The 20509-nt window shown below is 45.7% G+C and overlaps 2 protein-coding genes across 17 annotated transcripts in view; one reads left to right on the forward strand and one right to left on the reverse strand.

The window, feature by feature from the left end:
• Positions 1-1517: 1517 nt before the first annotated feature.
• On the reverse strand, positions 1518-18704 carry ankrd16 (ankyrin repeat domain 16). 2 transcript variants are annotated; one of them, XM_068005149.1, is made up of 7 exons: positions 17989-18704; positions 14417-14637; positions 10833-10875; positions 7652-7760; positions 5579-5740; positions 3283-3361; positions 1518-2144 (listed from the first exon to the last, which is right to left on the reverse strand). In XM_068005149.1, exons 1-7 carry the CDS (start codon positions 18321-18323, stop codon positions 1879-1881), a joined length of 1215 nt encoding a protein of 404 aa, XP_067861250.1. In that variant the 5' UTR covers positions 18324-18704; the 3' UTR covers positions 1518-1878. The 2 variants fall into 2 exon arrangements, with proteins under 2 accessions (XP_067861250.1, XP_067861251.1); XM_068005150.1 differs by having other exon boundaries at positions 1518-1693; positions 17989-18701.
• Positions 18705-19169: 465 nt separating this feature from the next.
• Positions 19170-20509, forward strand: part of fbxo18 (F-box DNA helicase 1) — a 170039-nt gene continuing 168699 nt past the window's right edge. For 11 of the 15 annotated variants that reach the window (XR_010967095.1, XR_010967092.1, XR_010967093.1 and 8 more), the window contains exon 1: positions 19181-19589. The gene's annotated coding sequence lies outside the window, so the exon portion shown is untranslated. Of the gene's footprint in view, positions 19590-20509 lie in introns of all 15 variants that reach the window. The other 4 variants (XM_068005157.1, XM_068005155.1, XM_068005153.1 and 1 more) reach the window with 3 other exon arrangements.

Genomic DNA, 20509 nt, shown 5'->3' on the forward strand with positions numbered 1-20509 from the left:
ACAAATTATTTTTAGTTATCTTGCCTTCCACTTCCCATTGTGCATCCTTGTTGCAAAATGCCAAGAAGTTTGATGCATTAAAAGAAAGAACTTGTATTTGCTAAGGTTACAGCTCTGGAATTCCCACCCCAAACCTCTTCACCTCTCTCTCCTCCTTTAAGGTGCAGCTTAAAACTTGGCTCTTTGACCAAGCATTTGGTCACCTAAGGTCTCCTTCTTTGGCTTAGAGTCACTTTTTGTCTGATTATGCTGCTGTGTAGTGGGACATTTTACTACATTAAAGATGCTATATAAATGCATGTTGTTGTTGTATTTATATAGCATCTTTTATGTCCTCAGGATGTCCCGAAGCATTTCACAGCTAATGAATAACTTCTGAAGTGGACACGGTTATGTAGCCAAACACAGCAGCCAATTTGCACTCAACAAGGTCCCACAAACAGCAAATGAGGTAAACGACTAATCAATTTGTTTAGGTGATGTTGGTTGAGAGATGAATGTGGCCCAGAAACTGGGAGAACTCCCTGCTCCCTTTTGAATAGTACCAAGGGACATTTCACATCCACCTGAACAGGCAAACGGGACCTCGGTTAAACATCTCATCCAAATGACAGCACTTCAGACAATGCAGCACTCTCTCAGTGTGCTTTTAGTTTCTAAGGAAGTAATTCTTATTTTACGGGGAAAAAAAACAAAATTCTACATGATGGGTTGGTTGGTGTTATGAGATCGGTTTATTTAAGTGGTTGCTATGTTATGGGCTTAAGCAGACAAGAGAGAGAGAGAGAAAGGGAGCATGTAGGCACATGTAGAGAATACAATCTGGCCACAGCCTCAGACTCATAAGCAGTTCCATGGGAAATGCACTAGCAACTCCCAAAGTCTAATTGCTGTTAAAGTGAACACTGGGTGAGGTCAGATTTTAATTGCTCTTCAAGGTTTCATTTTTTTTAATAGAAAGTGTGATTGATAAGGACACTCGGAAGTTACAGATATTCTGACTCCGATGTTAATTAAGGTATTTTAATTTGCTGCACGTTCCAGTTTACTGCTTTTGTTTCTTTATATTTAGGATATACTAATAGGGTCAAATGCAGAGGGGTGGGAGGAGGCTCGTGTGGAGCATAAACGTCAGCATAGACCAGTTGGGCCGAATGGCCTGTTTCTGTACTGTACATTCTATGTAATTTTTTTTTTAAGTGTGACGCAGGAACTTGCAGTGTGACACTTGGAAAAGTATTAAGTGGCTCTCCCGTGGTATTGCACACGTTAAGTTGGATAATATGCCGTTTTATAAGTACAGGAGTATTATGAGAGCTGAGGAAAAATTCACTGATTCCGTCCTCCCAGCAGTGAGTTTCTCAATTCGGTGGCAGGAAACTGGCAAAGAGGAAACAGTGGTCGAGCCCCGAGGCCTAAGGCAGCCAGTTGGGCGGAGGTGAAGGTGCAGAATTATGGATGTCGTACCTTCAGAGTGATTTTCATCAAAAGTAGAAAGAAATTTACAGCGAATGGAATTGAATAAATATCTTTTATTTAGCGTCAGCAACGTCTTCCAGAACCTTGAGTGCTTCGGGCTTCTTGAGCAGCTGTCTTGCTAGCATTCCACTGTTGTCGAAAGAATCAGTTAGTCCAGCATCAACGAGCACTCTTATGCACTTGACATGCTGGCCTGCACAGGCCATGTGCAAAGCTGTAAAGGAAAGAATGAACTTGGATTTATATAGCGCCTTCCATGACCTCAGGACGTCCGAAAGCGCTTTACAGCCAATGGAGTACTTTTTTTGAAGTGTAGTCACTGTTGTAATGTAGGATACACAGGCAGCCAATTTACGCACAGCAAGGTCCCACAAACATAATGACCAGATAATCTGTTTTTTAGTGATGTTGGTTGAGGGATAAATATTGGCCAGGACACCGGGGAGAACTTCCCTGCTGTTCTCCGAAAAGTGCCATGGGATCTTTTACATCCACCTGAGAGAAGGGGCCTCGGTTTAACGTCCCATCCGAAAGAAGGCCCCTCCGACTGTGCAGCACTCTCTCAGTACTGCACTGGAGTGCCAGCCTAGATTTTGTGTTCAAGTCTCTGAAGTGAGACTTCTGACGCAGAGGAGAGAGTGCTATCAACTGAGCCACATCTGACCCTGTATAATCAGAAAACATATTTAAATAACCATTCTGCAAGTACAAATATAAACACTACTTTTGTTTCTACTCATTTCCTTCCTCTTTTTTTGTTCGTGTTTTAATTTTCCTCATATTTTTGATTTTTTTTTTCATATCGTTTCTTATTTAGTATCATGAAACCCCCCTAGTCACTCTGAGGAAGGCGACAGGCAACTGACCTGCTCCTGGTCATTGCTTAGGTTACTCTTAGACCAGCCACTATTGTACAGCAGAGTGACGTCTCACCACCTGATTTCCCCTTGGTCCCTCTGGGCCTTAGTTCTGCTAACTGTCATCCCTCACTCTGGTGAACAGTGGCACCAGAACTCACCATTTGGAGAACTGTGAGGGAGAACCACATCCACAGGTCAATGGTAATAACACATCAATCACAAAATACCGACCTCCTCACTTTCTTAAGCTCAGACTTCTCCTGTTTGCCCTCTAGTGACTATGTCAGGAGCTATTTATGTAGAAAGCCAGCAGGACATGTGCCTACCACCTCCAATGCAGAAATGTAAATCGGCCCAAGAATGCCAAAAAGAGGGGGGATAAAATCAACGTTTATTTGGGATATTTAATTTATTATTGGGGTAGCATGAAAGTGGCATCGAAGTCTCCTGATGGTGGAAGAGGGCCTAGTTGAGGCCTCCTCTACCTTCAAATGGGCCTCAGTACTTACTTTTGAAGGGCAAGGCTTACAAAAACTGTGGCCATGTTTGTCTTTGGAGCTCTTTTGCTGCATTAAACCATGTGGCGGAGGACTTATGCTGCTGCAGCACCGTCCCATTTCCCTTATTCGCAGCGGTGGGCTTCCATTTGGCAGCGGGACTCTTGCTGGAAGCCCGCCCTGCGTGCCTAATTAACCCCAACCCAGGAAGATGGGTTGGGGGTTGTGGTGGAGTGGGAGGGGTGGGTGGAAGTCCTGCCCTGTCGTTACTCTGCCAAAACGAGGGAAATCCAGGCTCCCTTGTGTGAGGTGGCTTTGTTTGTTTTTTTTAAATCTAAAAGAAAACTAGGTGAAATCTCATCTGCTCCCCATACTTTTTTCAGCCGCGGTAATGCCCTGCATTAATCAGCCTTGGTCCCTCGAGTGAATTCAAATTAAAAACTTACCAGAGCGACCTTTGACATCCTTCGCATGTACGTCAGCACCTAATGTTAGCAGAGTCTCCACAGTCCCAGCGTGCCCTTCCTTTAAAAACAGTAAAACAAGAATATGTTTGGGGAGTTTCTACAATGAGCAGGTTTGCTGCAACTAATTCACAAGTCAACAAAGTTACTCAACCTTCTTCCTGTGGACACGAAAAAACAACATATAAATGGCGTCTCCAATTTTAAGTACACTGCACATATTATACTGCTGTAAAATTAAAATAAGTAAAATGACTCCTCTGTGTCTATCTTCGGTCCTATACTCAGGCATCAAATGCTAATGTAGCTTATGTGGTAATTGAATGCTTGTGACTCTCATAACAGACAAAGAAACATCAAAAGCAAGAGGTCACGGCATTCATCCCTGCAGAACACTCAACAATTGTTAGTAACTCCCCCCACCCCCCTCCGCTGACAAAATACCAGTCGCCAGCACTCTCTGTTCCTATCCTTTAGGCCACTTCTGCCTCTTTAAACCATGTGGTGGAAGTCTTCTGCTGCTGCAGTGATGGGCCCCACGGCAGCACTGCCCCATTTCCCTTACTTGTAGCCGGGGGTTCCCTCTTGGCAACGGGAATCTTGTTGGGAGGCCGCCCTGGGTGTCTAATCAACCCCGACCCCGGAAAATGGGGGTTGTGGTGGAGTGGGAGGGCTGGCTGGAATTCCCGCCCTGCCATTACGCTATCCCACTATCCAGTCACTTCCTCCACATGGGAGTCCCGTGGCTTTCAGTTCAATTAAAGTCTTTCATGTGGAACCTTATTAGAAGCTTTCTGAAAATCCAAGCAAGCAATGTTGTAGGGAATTCCACTTTATGTATAATGTCCTCAAAGAAGTTAAAGAGGTTTATCAGACAAGATCTTCCCTGCAAATACTCCACCAGCCAAACCTGTTTTTAAAAAATAGTCCAGTGAACTCCAACAATAACACAAGCCAAGATTTTCTGATTGCCATTATTTTAACACTGGCAGTAACCTATCTTAACTGCCAGCATTAAAATAACACCAGTCAGAAAACCTAGGCTACCGCCTCTGGACGTCCCAAAGCGCTTTACAGCCAATGAAGTACATCTGACATGTAGTCACTGTCATAACGCAGGAAATACAGCAGCCAGTTTTGCGCACAGCAAGGTGCCACAAACAGCAATGTGATAATGACCAGATAATCTGTTTTAGTGATGGTGGTTGAGGGATAAATATTGGCCAGGACTCCAGGGAGAACTCCCCTGCTCTTCTTCGAATTAGTGCCATTTCGTCCCCCGAGAGGGCAGACAGGGCCTCGTTCAATGTCTCATCCGAAAGACAGCACCTCCGACAATGCAGCACTCCCTCAGTACTGCACTGGAGTGTCAGCTTAAACTCTGTGCTCAAGTCTCTGGAGAGTGACTTGTACCCACGATCTTCTGACTCAGAGGCGAGAGTGCTACCCATTGAGCCAAGGCTGACAATGGTGGAGCTCTATGCATCCCATCTTGTGTAGAGGTCGGATGAATAGAAAGACTAACATTTATAAGTTGGAGGCCCCTCAATGCAGAAGCAGATGTAGAAGCTGTCAGTTTGGAAGATTGTCTGTAACAAATAGAATCTGAGCAGACTAACATTCCAGTCTTTCAAAGAACCGGCACAGGCAGGATGGGCTGAATGGCCTCCTTCAGTGCTGTATCATTCTATGATTTCTATGATTCAAACAATGGCCGAGAGCCTCAGCCTCAGAAACAAGTCTCCTCTCAGTGGTATTCACACTTTCCATTGGTTTTAACACCCAACGATTGAAAATTGAACTTTCGGACTGCTGCGACCGAGAGGAATTCACATTAAATAGCCCTGTGCAGGATTCCATGGAAACAAACAATGGGCTGTATTATGGGCTGCCAGACATGGAGAGAAACCAAGAACAAAAATAGATTCAAGTCAGACATGCACTTCGAGTAAGCTGGTGAGGACTATTTGCCATGCAGCCAGCCATGGATAGGCTAACCGCAGAATAATTGCCACAGAAGGAAATTTCACGAAGACATCCCAGAGACACAGCTGGCTAATGTGGCTTTTAATACAGATTTATTTACAGTCGTTTAAAACTTTTAGTAAGATGACACTTTAATGGGTGGGGATAAACATACCTCTGGGCATTACAGGCACTCGTCTAGATTCACTGGGACAATTTGGATCTTTCCAGAAGTGCTGCTGTCGTGAAAACTGGGCAACCTACACAGTACTGCTCGGTAACTATTCCTGACATTGATCGCTTGACAACTGACCTTGGCCGCGTAGTGCAGGGCTGTTAGGTTCAGATCCGTGGCTCTCTTGTTTACATTCACACCAAGCTCCGTGACCAGGAAGTGAACGGCTCTGTCCTGTGCTGTTACTGTGGCTCGGTGCAGCGACTGAGCACCCAGGGCGTCAGTGGCTGAGAAACTGGCCTGTAACAGACAATGGGTTTGTGGGTTACCATAGGGACTGAACCCCAGCCAATAATTCTTAACACTATCATCCCATCTGATCCATTAGGGCCGACTTTACAATTGGTTTTGCTCAATTAACCGGCGTAACTGATCTGAAATCTGGGCAGAGAACTGGTATGCAAGTTTGCTGCTTTTTTCGAAAGGCCCACCCAATTTTCCAGTCAGCTTTTTCCTTCATGCTGGAAGCAGTTGTACTTAAATTTGGCCCTGTCACCGCCATTCACACAATTTTCCAGTGTTTATGCAGGTATGGCACTCAATCATCTACCCTCATATATGGGTGTCCAGGGCTGTTTATAGAATTGCATTTAAAAAGCCCAATAGTATGATTTGTAGCAACATTTTGAGGCTAATTCTGAATCTTTTTTGTGCACTTCCTCCTCTACTAATGGCAGAACGCAAGAGAAAGAGAAGGGGGCAGAGAAAGAAAAAGATGCAGAGGAGAAAAATTGAAGACAAGGAGAGGGAGGAGAAAGAGAGGGAATGTAGGAGAGATGAGGAGCGAGAGGAGGAGGAGCGAGAGGAGGAAGAGAGAGGAGAGAGGGAGAGGAGGTGGAGAGAGAAGGAAGAGGAAGAGAGAAGAGAGAAAAAGAGAGGAGGAGGAAGAGAAGAGGAGGAGGAAGAGAGAAGACAGAAAAAGAGAGAGGAGGAGGAAGAGAGAGGGAGGAGGAGGAAGAGAGAGAGGAGAGGGAGAGGAGAGGAGGGAGAGGAGAGCAGGGAGAGGGAGAGGAGAGCAGGGAGAGGGGAGGAGAGCAGGGAGAGGGAAGGAGAAATGGAAGGAGGAGAGCGAGCGAGAGCGAGTGAGATAGCGAGAGCAAGAGTGCAAGCGCGATAGAAATATCCCTGTGGGGTGTTCTTTCCCTTGGCCCCCTAGCAGGGTCTTGCCTTGCTGCACACTATCCTCTGTTGAGAGAGGTCGTAGGCACTCTACTACCAAGTCGCTGCCATCTTCAATGCACTTTCCATATTTTTAATCTTAGCTTTTATTAAAACTAAGATTAAAATAACAAATTTGTAGCAGCAGTTCAGTTTGATGTTACAATATCTCTGCTAGTTGCACTGTTGTACTATGCTCTGTGTACAACACAATTTTAAAAGTCCTGGTACCACCAACCCTTTAAGCCAACGCACTAAACATTGATCACATTAACACAGTAACATCTTAATGTTAATGTGGTTAGACCACACTTGGAGTACTGTGCACAGTTCTCGTCTGCATATTATAAAAAGGATATAGGGGCAGTGGAGAAGGTGAAAAAACGATTTTCAAGGATGATACCAGAACTGAGAGGTTATACCTATCAGGTAAGACTGAACAGGCTGGGGCTCTTTTCTCTAGAAAAGAGAAGGTGACCTGGTGGAGGTCTTTAAAATTATTAAGGGGTTTGATAGGGTAGATGTAGAATAAAATGTTTCCACTTGTGGGGGAGACCAAAACTAGGGGCCACAAACACAAGATAGTCGCCAATAAATCCAATAGGGAATTCAGGAGAAACTTGTTTACCCAGAGAGTGGTAAGAATGTGGAACTCGCTACCACATGGAGTGGTTGAGGCGAATAGCATTGATCTATTTAAGGGGAAGCTGGATAAGCACAAGAGGGAGAAAGGAATAGAAGGTCATGCCGATAGGGTGAGATGAAGAATGGTGGGAGGAGGCTTGTGTGCAGCATAAACACCAGCATGTACCAGTTGGGCCGAATGGCCTGTTTCTGTGCTGTACATTCTATGTAATAGGTAATGCTTGTCCAAGCTGTGACAGCGTTCAGCACTGATACCACAGGCTCGAAATACAGACTTCTCTACGTGTCCCCACCCTGTAACTCCACACGTGTTACACACTACTTAGCAACAGTCAAATCATGGCCCACCCCGTGTCTCTCCAGTAGGAGCTTTGCAATCTCGATGTGCCCATTTTGCACTGCGTCCATGAACGGAGTGACTCCACAGCTGTCTTTGGCATCTGGCTTGTAACAGCACCTACAAACAAACCGAGAACAACATTTTCATCTGGCTTGTAACAGCACCTACAAACAAACCGAGAACAACATTTTCAAAGCCGCAACTCCTAACAGGCTGATGAGTAAATAAATAGCCACTTTTCACGAGTGAACCTAGGTTCAGGTGAATGCTGGACGGTTATTCAACTTGGGGAATGGAACATCACAGCTTAGGACAACCCTTTCTTCAGCTGCTGCCAACACATGTACACTTGGCAGCATTTCTGGTCAGCAATCAGGGGCAGCAATCCTGGCTCACGTTCTGACCCTTCAAAGCCTCTCCACTTTCTTCAAGGCTCAAGTCAGGAGTGTGATGGAATAGTCACCAATTTCCTGGATGGCTGCAGACTGAACACCACTCAAGAAGCTCGACTCCATCCAGGACAGAGCAGTTTGTTTGATCAGTGCCCCTGCCACTGGAATTAATATCCTTCACCTCCACCATCAGCGCAGTGGCTGCAGTACATACAAGCTACAGGATGCTATGCAGCAACTCGCCAAGGTTATTTCAACAGTACCTCCCTTCACTGTGACCTCTACCACTAAGAAGGACAAGCAATGCTGTGGGACACCATAGCCTCCAAGTCACAAACCATCCTGACTTGGATATATAGTGTAACAGGCTGATGAGTAAATAAATAGCCACTTTTCACGAGTGAACCTAGGTTCAGGTGAATGCTGGACGGTTATTCAACTTGGGGAATGGAACATCACAGCTTAGGACAACCCTTTCTTCAGCTTCTGCCAACACATGTACACTTGGCAGCATTTCTGGTCAGCAATCAGGGGCAGCAATCCTGGCTCACGTTCTGACCCTTCAAAGCCTCTCCACTTTCTTCAAGGCTCAAGTCAGGAGTGTGATGGAATAGTCACCAATTTCCTGGATGGCTGCAGACTGAACACCACTCAAGAAGCTCGACTCCATCCAGGACAGAGCAGTTTGTTTGATCAGTGCCCCCCGCCACTGGAATTAATATCCTTCACCTCCACCATCAGCGCAGTGGCTGCAGTACATACAAGCTACAGGATGCTATGCAGCAACTCGCCAAGGTTATTTCAACAGTACCTCCCTTCACTGTGACCTCTACCACTAAGAAGGACAAGCAATGCTGTGGGACACCATAGCCTCCAAGTCACAAACCATCCTGACTTGGATATATAGTGTCATCGTCGCTGGGTCAATATTGTGGAATTCCCTTCCTAATACCATCACCACAGGGATTGCAATGGTTCAAGGAGAAAACCAACACCACCTTCTCTGGGCAGCTAGAGGTGTGCATTAAACACAGCCTAGCCAGCGTCACCCACATCCCGAGAAACATAGAAAATAGGAGCAGGAGTAGGCCATTTGGCCCTTCGAGCCTGCTCCGCCATGCAATATGATCATGGCTGATCCTCTATCTCAATACCATATTCCCGCTCTCTCCCCATACCCCTTGATGCCTTCTGTGTCTAGAAATCTATCTGTCTCCTTCTCAAATATATTCAGTGACTTGGCCTCCGCAGCCTTCTGTGGTAGAGAATTCCACAGGTTCGCCACCCTCTGAGTGAAGAAATTTCTCCTCATCTCAGTCCTAAATGTCCTACCCCGTATCCTGAGACTGTGACCCCACGTTCTGGACCCCCTCAGCCAGGGGAAACATCCTCCCTGCATCTAGTCTGTCTAGCCCTGTCAGAATTTTATACGTTTCAATGAGATCCCCTCTCATTCTTCTAAACTCTAGTGAATACAGGCCTAATCAACCCAATCTCTCCTCATACGACAGTCCTGCCATCCCAGGAATCAGTCTGGTGAACCTTCGCTGCACTTCCTCTATGGCAAGTATATCCTTTCTTAGGTAAGGAGACCGAAACTACACAAAATACTCCAGGTGTGGTCTCACCAAGGCCCTGTATAACTGCAGTAAGACATCCTTGCTCCTGTACTCAAATAGATGAGAATGAATGAAAAAAAAAATCACTTCTGAAATCGGAGTAATAAGCTGTCCAACAATGAAAGCACCCGTTTCTTGTCGCTGAATTATATTCAGGTTTTGCCCAAACCTCACCAACAAAAGAAAACTGCTTTTAAATCTCTAGCAAGTCTTCTGTATCAGCAGCATTTTCCATTGATTTCAACACACAATGGACCCTTGTGTCAGCTCCAGTGATCTGACACAATGAAGATATTGCCAGGACATCACACCCATAACTTGAGTTCTGGTGACAACAGGACCTGTCCTTACAGTTTTAGAACAACAAGGCTGCAATAGTATTAACAAAAATACACTTAATATGGTGCACTTTTGGGAGGAAATTGTACTCGAGCTGTCCATGCCAGCGCCAGCACAAATCTCGATGTGGGGGAGCAGGGCTGAATGTTCTCAAGATGCATTTCCACCAAAGTCGTAATATCTGTGGCCAAGGCTCGGGCACCAAAACAGAACAAGTAACACCTGCACTGACCTCCCATCTCCAGGTGGGGCAGGAGCATAATCCACAAACTCTCTACAGGTTTCTTTTTCCGCTGGTGGGGGAGTCTAGGACAAGGGGACATAACCTTAAAATCAGAGCCAGGCCTTTCGAGAGAGAAGTTAGGAAACACTTCTTCATGCAAAGGGTGGTAGAAGTGTGGAACACTCTCCCACAAAAAGCAGTAGATGCTCACTCAAATAGTAGTTTTAAATCTGAGATCGACAGATTCTGCTAGCCACGGGTATTAAGGGATATGGACCGAGGCAGGTGGATGGAGTTAGAATACAGATCAGCCATTGAATGGCGGAACTGGCTTGAGGGGCTGAATGATCTACTCCTGTTCCTATGTTCCTATAGCTGCAGACAACAGGGGAACAGGGAATTAAAATATCCAACATGACTTGCACACCACTAAATTAGGCTGGTATCATGCATGCACCAAGGCGCTAACACCATTTTGATGGCAGTGTGTCACTAGTGTCACAGTGTGATGCACGTTCTATGAAAGGCTTAAGATTGGACTCTGTAACTATCACTATAGTTATTATACATCGTACTTCAGTAAATGACATCTTCCTGTTGTAAAAAAAGAGTTTACCTCTCTAGGAGTACCTCCGCAGTCTCAAAGCACCCGTGCATAGCTGAATAAAAAAAAACAATTTGCAAGTTGAATCAATTGGCGCTGTTCTTGCAACACTGACCACAAACAGCCACATCTCAAAGGGGCATTGTGTTTGCTGAAAGGCCATTTCGACAAACTTTTTTTTTCTAAAATCGCATTAGTCAAATACACAATATGATCTGTGTCTAAATGATTTGTCGCTTTGGAGAAAAACAATGCACGTTATTGTGGCTCAGTTGGTAGCTCACTTGCCTCTGAGTCAGACGTTTGTGGGTTCAAGTCCCACTCCAGAGACTTAAGCACAAAATCTAGGCTGACACTCCAGAGCAGTACTGAGGGAGTGCTGCACTGTCAGAGATGCTGTCTCTCAGATGAGACATTAAACTGAGGCCCTGTCCGCTCTCTCAAGTGGACGTAAAAGATCCCATGGCACTATTTCAAAGCAGAGCAGGGGAATTCTCTCCCAGTGCCCTGACCAATATTTATCCCTCAACCAATATCACTGAAACAGATTATCTGGTCATTTATCACATTGCTGTTTGTGGGACCTTGCTGTGTGCAAATTGGCTGCCGTGTTTTCTACATTACAACAGTGACTGTTCTTCAAGAGTACTTCATTGGCTATAAAGCACTTTGGGATGTCGTGAAGGATGCTATATAAATGCAAGTCTTGCTTTCTTTCTTTTTTATTCTCCCTCCCTTGCTACGAACATAGCACCTTTTTAAAAGCCTGATGAACACAGAATCAGGGATCCCCATTCCTCCCTCCTCACCTCATCAGCGTGGAATAGCCCGTCAACACTCACTTCCTAGGTTCATACACTTTTTATTAATCTAACTTATTCTTGAGATGCAGGCGTCGCTGGCAAAGCTGGCATTTATTGCCCATCCCTAGCACAACTGAGTGGCTGGCTAGGCCATTTTAGAGGGCAGTTAAAAGTCGACCATTTTGGTGCCGGACTGGAGTCGCATATAGGCCAGACTGGGTTATAATGGCAAACTTCCTTCCCCGAACGACAACGCAACAGCTTTGTGGTCACTTTTACTGATACCAGCTTTTTATTTCCGGAATTCTAATTCTCAAGCTGCCATGGTGGGATTTGAACTCTGGATTACGAGTCCAGTAACATAACCTCTACATTACCATCCCCACATGGAGAATGTTGACTCCGATGAGGTACTAGAGGGTGACCAGTGCCTGTGGAACTGTATCCCTGCAAGGAAAACTGGCAGAAAAAGGAGAGAAAATGTTTTTTAAAAAGAATCTCAGCCTCCCTACCAATTAGCCTATCTGTCCTTTTCCAAAACACTGTGAGCTCCTACAGTGTACTTATAAATTATTCAGGACAAATCATTTAGCATGTTTGGAGGACAGATATTCCCCTCCCCCAATTAAAACGTCAAATTCCTTACCGCCTGGAGACTCATCATGCAAGGGCTACTTGCCACTAGACTGTTTTAACATCACGGCCTCCATTGCAATCTATGGAGCCACCTGAGGACCACACAGGGCCTCTCGTTAGCGATGTCACAGGATCTGCCTAGCAACAAAGAAACCCTACACATGGCCAGCCTCCAATAATGGGGGAAGGAATCTGAACTTTTATGGATTTTCTCCCTCCCCAATAGGATTGTTGTTCAGTCTGGTAGGAATTAACCCTTCAAGCATCGCTGTGGTACGTATTCCTGGAGGTTTTAGCACATGACCTCCTACCTCCAACTGCTTCGGCAAAACAGCCATTCCCCACCCCCCCACCAAATCCAGTACTTTTATTTATAACAAATAAACAAAACAAAATGAAAAAAAAACACACTTTATTTTTAAATGCCCCTATGAATTTTTCTCCTGGGTTGCTCGCAGCAGGGTCCAGGACGTTTTTCTTGAATTCCTGGAGACTCCAGGGCAATCCTGGAGTGTTGGCAACCCTATCTGTAGGACAGTTGACCCAGTATGGGAAGGGGGGAGGACGGGGTAGCGTTAGCTCACGTGTCGCTGTCTACCTTGACAGCTCAACCGAGACCAGGAGCTCATTGTGTGGGTGACTGCAGATGCCACTCTAACACAGCACACTGTCTTAATCTGTTGGACCCAATGTGCAGTGTGGATGTGTCCAACATTCTTGTCTCCACCCTACACAAGCTCCAGTTGATCTTGAAGCATGAAACTCATATCCCAGCCGTAGCATAGTGGTTATGTTACTGGACTAGTTATCTAGAGACCTGGACTAATAAATACTAGACTAGTAATCCAGAGACCTGGACTAATAAATACTAGACTAGTAATCCAGAGACCTGGATCAATAAACACTCGACTAGTAATCCAGAGACCTGGACTAATAATCTAGAGAACGTGAGTTCAAATCTCACCATGGACAGTTTGAGAAAAAAAATCTGGAAATAAAAAGCTGGTACCAATAAAAAGCTGTTGGATTGTCCCCAACTGCTTCATTAATGTCCCTTTGAGAAGGAAACCTGCTGTCCTTACCTGGTCTGGTCTATATGTGACTCCAGTCCTACACCAACATGGTTGACTCTTAACTGCCCTCTAAGGTGGCCTAGCAAGCCACTAAAGGGCAACTAGGGATGACCAATAAAATGCTGACCAATAAAATGCCTCCATCAAAGAATGAATAAAAAAAACTTGACTCAACCTGCTTTGTACTGAAGGTTTGTCTAGTTTATGAGGGACCATTCTGGTACATCTGAAGTCTGTTTTGATTGGCAGTTCTGACTAGAGTGAGCATCCTTTGTCTCAGTTTGGACTTCAAAGCAAAAGCGGTTTCTGACTGGGTCTGGTAATGCTGATTCTTTAGTGTTTCCTATACCTGGCAAGGCAATCCGTGGAGCTCAGTCCTCCGTATAGCTTCTGTTCACAGACATAAGAACTATGAGAATTACCACGGCTTCAGGACTTGTTTTGTTTTGGACCAAGCCCCTTCACCCCTCACCCCTGTGCTCACTAACCTACATTGCCTCCTGGTCCGGCAATGCCTCGATATTAAAATTCTCATCCGTATGTTCAAATTCCCTAATGAGACACTATCAATTAAGCAAAGCGTTGAAGGATGGCCATATCTGTTGTTTTCTTTAATCTTCCTCCTTAATAAATCTAATTTGTTGTTTTTAGCCTGAGAATGTGATTTTCCAGTGTTATTTTCCTCTCGTCAGAAAGATCAGGCATTAATGGTGGTATCCCACACTGCTTCCAGTGCACATATTGATGATAAATGGGTCATTATTTGCCCAAGTTATGTTGCAACCCAAAATTACTTTATGCATAAGGTCACATTTCCGTCCATAGGGAGTGAAAGATTGCCTGTGCGAGCAGAACTTTTGTGCAGCGAGCTTGAATCATTAACACCTTTGGCTCCTTTAGTCTTCCCTTCCTTCTACGGCTTTTTAAACCCAAGCTTCGAGTCACTTAACCACTACTTGATTTACCTCACCTTTTGTATGAATGAGAAAACTGATATACTATTCATGGAGATCTATAGTACTGTACAATATAATCCAGTACAGAACATATATCTCACACCACATCAGATCCCTGTTCACCTCACCTGCAGTGTGGAGAGGAGTCCTCTTTATTCTGCTCTCCACGTCCCAGATGCCAGGACTGACTTCGAGAAGATACTGGATAATTTCTGGATCGCCCGCACGGCAAGCGATATGGAAACTGTTCCAGCCATCCTTGTTTTTCAGGGTCAGGCTCGCTCCACTTTCAACCAGGTCCTTAATCACCTCGAGGTTCCGTCTCGTGCAAGCCATCATCAGTGGTGTCCTACAGGGTGTTCAGAGAAGTTAACCCTTTGCATATTCAAGAAGCTGCTCCCCATCAACCCTCATGGTTCAATGGGTAAAGGCATCGCTTGGTGTAATATGGAGTCATTCAGACCAGACCTGAGCTGTACGGACCAGGAAAGTCACCTGTCCATTCTCCTCCTCCTCCCACACCACTGTCCAAGGTCCCAAACACTGCTTCCTGGGTGAGACAGCAATTTATATGCACTTCCTCCAACCTAGTGTACTGTATTCGATGCTCACAGTGCGGTCTCCTCTACACTGGGGAGACCAAACGCAGGTTAGATGACCACTTTGGCGAACATCTCTGTTCTGTCCGTGAGTGTGACGTCGAACAGCTTGCGGCTTCAGTTCTTTGTCCCACTCTGCCCTCTCTGTCTCACTCTGCCCTCTCTGTCTTTGGCCTTCTACAATGTTCCAATGGAGCTCATTGTAAGCTTGAGGGGCAGCACCCAATCGTTCTATTAGGCACTTTGGCCTTAATACTGACTTTAATAACTTCAGACCTGAACCGTAACTCCCACTTTCCCTTCGGCAGGAACTGCTGGTTGTATGGGAAGGGTGTGTCAGCGTTTCCGTGGGGGGGTGGCGGGGATGAGGGACAGGATTGTGTTTGGGGCGAACACCCTCTGTCACAACTGTGCTGGTAGGGCAGTCAGCTTATTTCTTCTTTCTGGTTACTGCGCCGTTGGTGCCACCTGAGCCACTTTGCTAGATTTCTCTGCGTCCATTTTTACCTCCATAATCCCCCCCAACCCCCCCCCACCCCCCAACCCATCCCCATCCCCCTCCCCATCCCCCCTCCCCATCTCAACTATTCCTACTTTCTCTGTGTGTCTTGTAAATGTCTTTAATGTCCCTCATTATGCCTCATAAATTCTCGTGTTAATATAATTTCAGCGATTTAACCATCATCTGTTTTCCGTATACGCACTTTACAGGTTATTTCATTTCCTCTCGTGTGTGAGGTAGGGTGTCAGCTGTGGCTCGGGGCAGCATTCTCACCTCTTGAGTCAGAAGGTGGTGGGTTCAAGTCCCACTCCAGAGACCTGAGCACGTAATCCAAGTTCACACTTCAGCGCAGTACTGAGAGAATGCTGCACTGTCGGAGGTGTCGTCTCTCATATCAGACGTTAAACCGAGGCCCCATCCCCCTCTCAGGTGGACACAAAAGATGGCACTATTTCGAAGAAGAGCAGGGGAGTTCTCTCTGGAGACCTAGCCAACATTTATCTCTCAACCAGCATCACTAAAACAGATTATCTGGTCAATATCTCATTGCTGTTTGTGGGACCTTACTGTGTGCAAATTGGCTGCCTACATTTCAAACTACACTTCAAAATGTACAAAGTGCTTTGGGACGTCCTGAGGTCGTGAAAGACGTCATATCAATGCATGTTCTTTCTTAACCAAATTATTACCCAGAGGCATAAAGAAAGAAAAATGGACACCCAGCTGGAGGAGATATTAGGACAGATGACCAAATGCTTGGTCAAAGAGGTGGGTTTTAAGGAGCATCTTAAAGGAGGTGGAGAGGGCGAGGGCTTGAGGGAGGGAATTCCAGAGCATGGGATAATGAGATGAAGGGAAGAGGGGATGCAAGAGAGGCCAGAGTCAGAGGAACGGAGTTCGGTCAGGGGGGGTGGGTGGATGTAGGGCTGGAGGAGGTTAAGAGAAAGTGAGGGGAAAGGCAATGGAGGGATTTGAACATAAGGATGAGAATTTTAAATGAGGTATTGAGGAACTGGGAGCCAAAGTAGATCAGTGAGGACAGGATCAATGGGCAAGCAGGATTTGGTGAAAGAAAGACTTGCATTTATATAGCCTTCCACGACCTCAGGACATCCCAAAGTGCTTTACAGCCAATTAAGTACTTTTGAAGTGTAGTCACTGTTGTAACGTAGGAAATGCAGTAGCCAATTTGCGCACAGCAAGCTCCCACAAACAGCAATGACAGAAATTACCAGATCATCTGTTTTAGGTGTTGGTTGAGGGGTAAATGTTGGTTAGGACATTGGGAGAACTCCTCTGCTCTTCTTCGAATAGTATTGTGGGATCTTTTACATGAAGCTGAGAGGGCAGGTGAGGCCTCAGTTTATTGTCTCATCTGAAAGACGGTATGGGATATGGTTTAGATGAGTTTGAGGTTTAAGGAAGACTTAGGATGGGAGGCCGGAAAGCTAATTATTAGAATAGTCGAGCCTATACATACCTGAAATGTTAAGGACTGGGCTTTTCTCTTTTCAGATGCTGATGGACCAACGTTTGCAGTTTTTAAAAAAAAGTCTATAAAAACCTTTGGAACGGATAAAGGTCGTGACTGAATCCCAGGATCCTGAGTGGCATGGTGGATCAGCATACTCTCCTTTCACACCTGGGACATGGGTTCATATCCAGCCTGGACTGATGGGAGGAGAAGGTCTTTTCTTTGTTGGCTGCGCAAAATATGTTTCTGCAATTTCAAGTCAGTGGGCTGAGATCTAAAGGACAAAAACGGCTATGGTTCACTGCAAAGTAGCAAACTCGCAGGCAGAGGCCGTGAGGGTGGCTGGTTCAGGAAATGGAGCAATGCTGCCCTACTGCAGCACTGGGAAGGGGTGAGATTCTGAGGGTGGGGCATGCATTACACTGCAATTGTATCACGTGTTTCTTCACAGGGAGGGGAGGAGAAATCAGAAGGCCATGGTCAGAGCCTGTGGCTATGCTCCTGCACCTCTTAGAGCCCACGGTAATAGTAGCAATACCAGGTGGGGGGAAAGAGAAAGAATGAATATTTATATAGTGCCTTTCATGACCTCAGGAGGTCCCAAGGTACTTTGCAGTCAATACCGTTTGAAGTGTAGTCACTGTTGTAATGTATGAAATGCGGCAGCCAGCCAATTGTACACAAAGTCCCTCAAACAGCAATGTGATAACTACACAGAAATTCACATCACAGAAACAAATCATTCAGCCTAATAGATCTATGCCAGTGTTTATGTTCCACATGAGCCTTCTCCCACTTTACTTCATCTCACCCCGTCCGCATATCAATGTTAATGACCAGATAATCAGATTTAGCAATGTTGGTTGAGGGATAAATATTGGCCAGGACACCGGGGAGAACTCCCCTGCTCTTCCTCGAAATAGTGTAGGGGGATCTTTTACGTCCATCTGAGAGGGCAGACTGTGGGGTGGGGGGAGGGGGCATTATTTGTCCACCTTGGTGGGGAACAGCTAATGATGTAGGACGACGTCCCGAGAGGCAGAACAAATGGATTTTTACAGAAGGCAGAAAGATATACTCTGCACGCTGCTCAATTGCGGATCATGCAACAGTCCTGTCACTCACCAATCAGCTTTCTTCAAACAGTCAACCCTGGCCCCTTGAGCGATCAGGTACCGTAGGCACTCTCTGTGACCCATGGATGCAGCTTCATGCAAGGCTCGCTTGTAATCATTATTGGCCAGCCCGACGTCCATGCCGAGCTCCTCTACCAGGTATTTCAGGATCTCCAGGTGCCCGTGTCTGGCTGCATAATGCAGCACGGTGTCACCCGAGCTCCCAAAGTGCCCCTTTAACAACGCATTCCTGATACCCTCACCTTGGCACAGCTCTTTAAGGAGGCAAAGGCTCCCTTCTTGGGTCACTCTAATGAGGTGTTTGACTTTGTCCCCACAGGCCATTAGTTACTGGTTTTCATCTAAATATATATCCACATCCCAAAATATAACTTTGGCCAAAAAAACACAGTATTGTGCATTTAATGTCTCTTCTCACTTGTAATAATCTGCAAGCAAACTCCTCTGTTTGTGCCACAGGGCCTCATTCTGCAGTCATTGAGTGGAGCTCTCCTGACTCCCTCACCAGTACTGGTGGTCACCCTCTGCTACCTCGCTTTAATAGTGCCCATTAGTTCATGCGTGAGCCTTGACAGCGAGTGCTGGTACACTGTCCAACTGCACAGTACAGCACAGCACACTGGCAGCTCGGTTTACTGCTGCCTGCTTTGAGCCATCACACACGCACTTGGGTTTCAGCTCCACCCTCCAGACTGTCGGTGATCGACTAAAAACATTCCCAGGGCATAAAATCAGAAGATACACAGCACCTTAGAGAGAGAAAAAACAAGAGGCAGGTTAACGTTTTGGGAACCCTTTGTCAATTCTGATTTGATTCGGTCAGGGTTTCAAACAATTAAAAATACCAACTCTCGTCATTTAAAAGTGCTTTTATAGAAATTTATAAACTGAAAAGGTGAGCAGACATTTTAAATCCTAAAATAATCAATATTTACCAGAGATCCCCCCAGGAGTGTGTCAATATTTGCAGGGGATCCCCAAGGAGTATCTACGTATTTGCAGGGGATCCCCTAGGAGTGTGTCAATATTTGCAGGGGATCCCTAGGAGTGTGTCAATATTTGCAGGGGATCCCTAGGAGTGTGTCAATATTTACAGGGGATCCCCTAGGAGTGTGTCAATATTTACAGGGGATCCCCTAGGAGTGTGTCAATATTTACAGGGGATCCCCTAGGAGTGTGTGTCAATATTTGTAGGGGATCCCTCACACAGAAAAGTTTGAAAACCACTTTTAACAAGAGACCAAACAAGTAACAACAAACTCATGGAAAGCACACTGTTGTCCCAGAATGAGACTAACTTGCTTAGAAGGATCTTTGCTACGTCCGATTGGTAAATGACAGGCAACGGGTTTTGTGAATGGCCATTCAGTGCTGTCAATCAAAGAGGGACCTGCTCCCGTGGATGAGGTTATGTGATGTACAGGAGGTTGTGAGGTGGTAGCTACGTGTGAGGGGCTCGGAACTGAAGCTACTATTGAGGGGGAGGTTAGGAATGTAACTCTGGCTTTGCGATGTTTCAGAAGAAGAGTTAGGCAGAGATTTAAATCCACAGAGGCTGCAAGCTGTAAGTACTGAGGTATCTTGGTCATGGTGAGTAGCTGACTAATAAACTAACAGCAGGTTGTTTTGGTTGGTTGTCCTGAAGGGAGTGTCCTCTGGATGATGCACTGGTTTTAAACTCAATTCTGTGTGAGGATAGGATCCCCAGACTGCAGCTGGCTAATGGGGGCAAAACATAGGGGCAAAACATAGGGGATGCTCAAAACTCTGCTGGATACCATAATGGGGAGTCTGAGTGGAATTACTGTTGAACAGTGAGCATTTAAGTGACACTGCCCCTTAAGGTGGTGGAAGCAGATTCAATAGTAACTTACTACAGGGAATTGCATATATACTTAGAATCATAGAATGATACAGCACAGAAGGAGGCCATTCGGCTCTTTGAACGAGCTATCCAATTAGTCCCACGCCCCTGCTCTTTCCCCATAGCCCTGTAATCCTTTTCCTTTCATTGTTTATCCAATTCCCTTTTGTTACCGTTGGATCTGCTTCCACCACCCTTTCAGGCAGTGCATTCCAGATCATAACAACTCGCTGCCTAAAAAAAATCCTCATGTCGCCTCTGGTTGTTTTGCCAATCACCTTACGTTTGTGTTTTCTGGTTACTTTTTAAAAATTTGTTCATGGGATGTGGGCGTTGCTGGCGAGGCCGGCATTTATTGCCCATCCCTAATTGCCCTTCAGAAGGTGGTGCTGAGCTTCCTTCTTGAACCGCTGCAGTCCGTGTGGTGACGGTTCTCCCACAGTGCTGTTAGGTAGGGAGTTTCACGATTTTGACCCAGTGACGATGAAGGAACGGCGATATATTTCCAAGTCGGGATGGTGTGAGATTTGGAGGGGAACGTGCAGGTGATGTTGTTCCCATGTGCCTGCTGCTCTTGTCCGCCTAGGTGGTAGAGGTCGCGGGTTCGGGAGGTGCTGCCGAAGAAGCCTTGATGAGTTGCTGCAGT

The sequence above is a fragment of the Heptranchias perlo genome, chromosome 24 (assembly GCF_035084215.1).
Source record: "Heptranchias perlo isolate sHepPer1 chromosome 24, sHepPer1.hap1, whole genome shotgun sequence".
Lineage (NCBI taxonomy): Eukaryota > Metazoa > Chordata > Chondrichthyes > Hexanchiformes > Hexanchidae > Heptranchias > Heptranchias perlo.

What these genes read in the sequence shown, in the direction of transcription:
- ankrd16 (XM_068005149.1), bottom strand. Translation starts at nt 18,323, where the DNA reads ATGGCCTGTGGGGACAAAGTCAAACACCTCATTAGAGTGACCCAAGAA. An exon ending in TGTTTGAAGAAAGCTGATTG is followed by an intron (nt 14,638 to 17,988) that starts GTGAGTGACAGG and finishes AACACCCTGTAG; the next exon opens with GACACCACTGATGATGGCTT. An exon ending in GACTCCTCTCCACACTGCAG is followed by an intron (nt 10,876 to 14,416) that starts GTGAGGTGAACA and finishes TTTTTTATTCAG; the next exon opens with CTATGCACGGGTGCTTTGAG.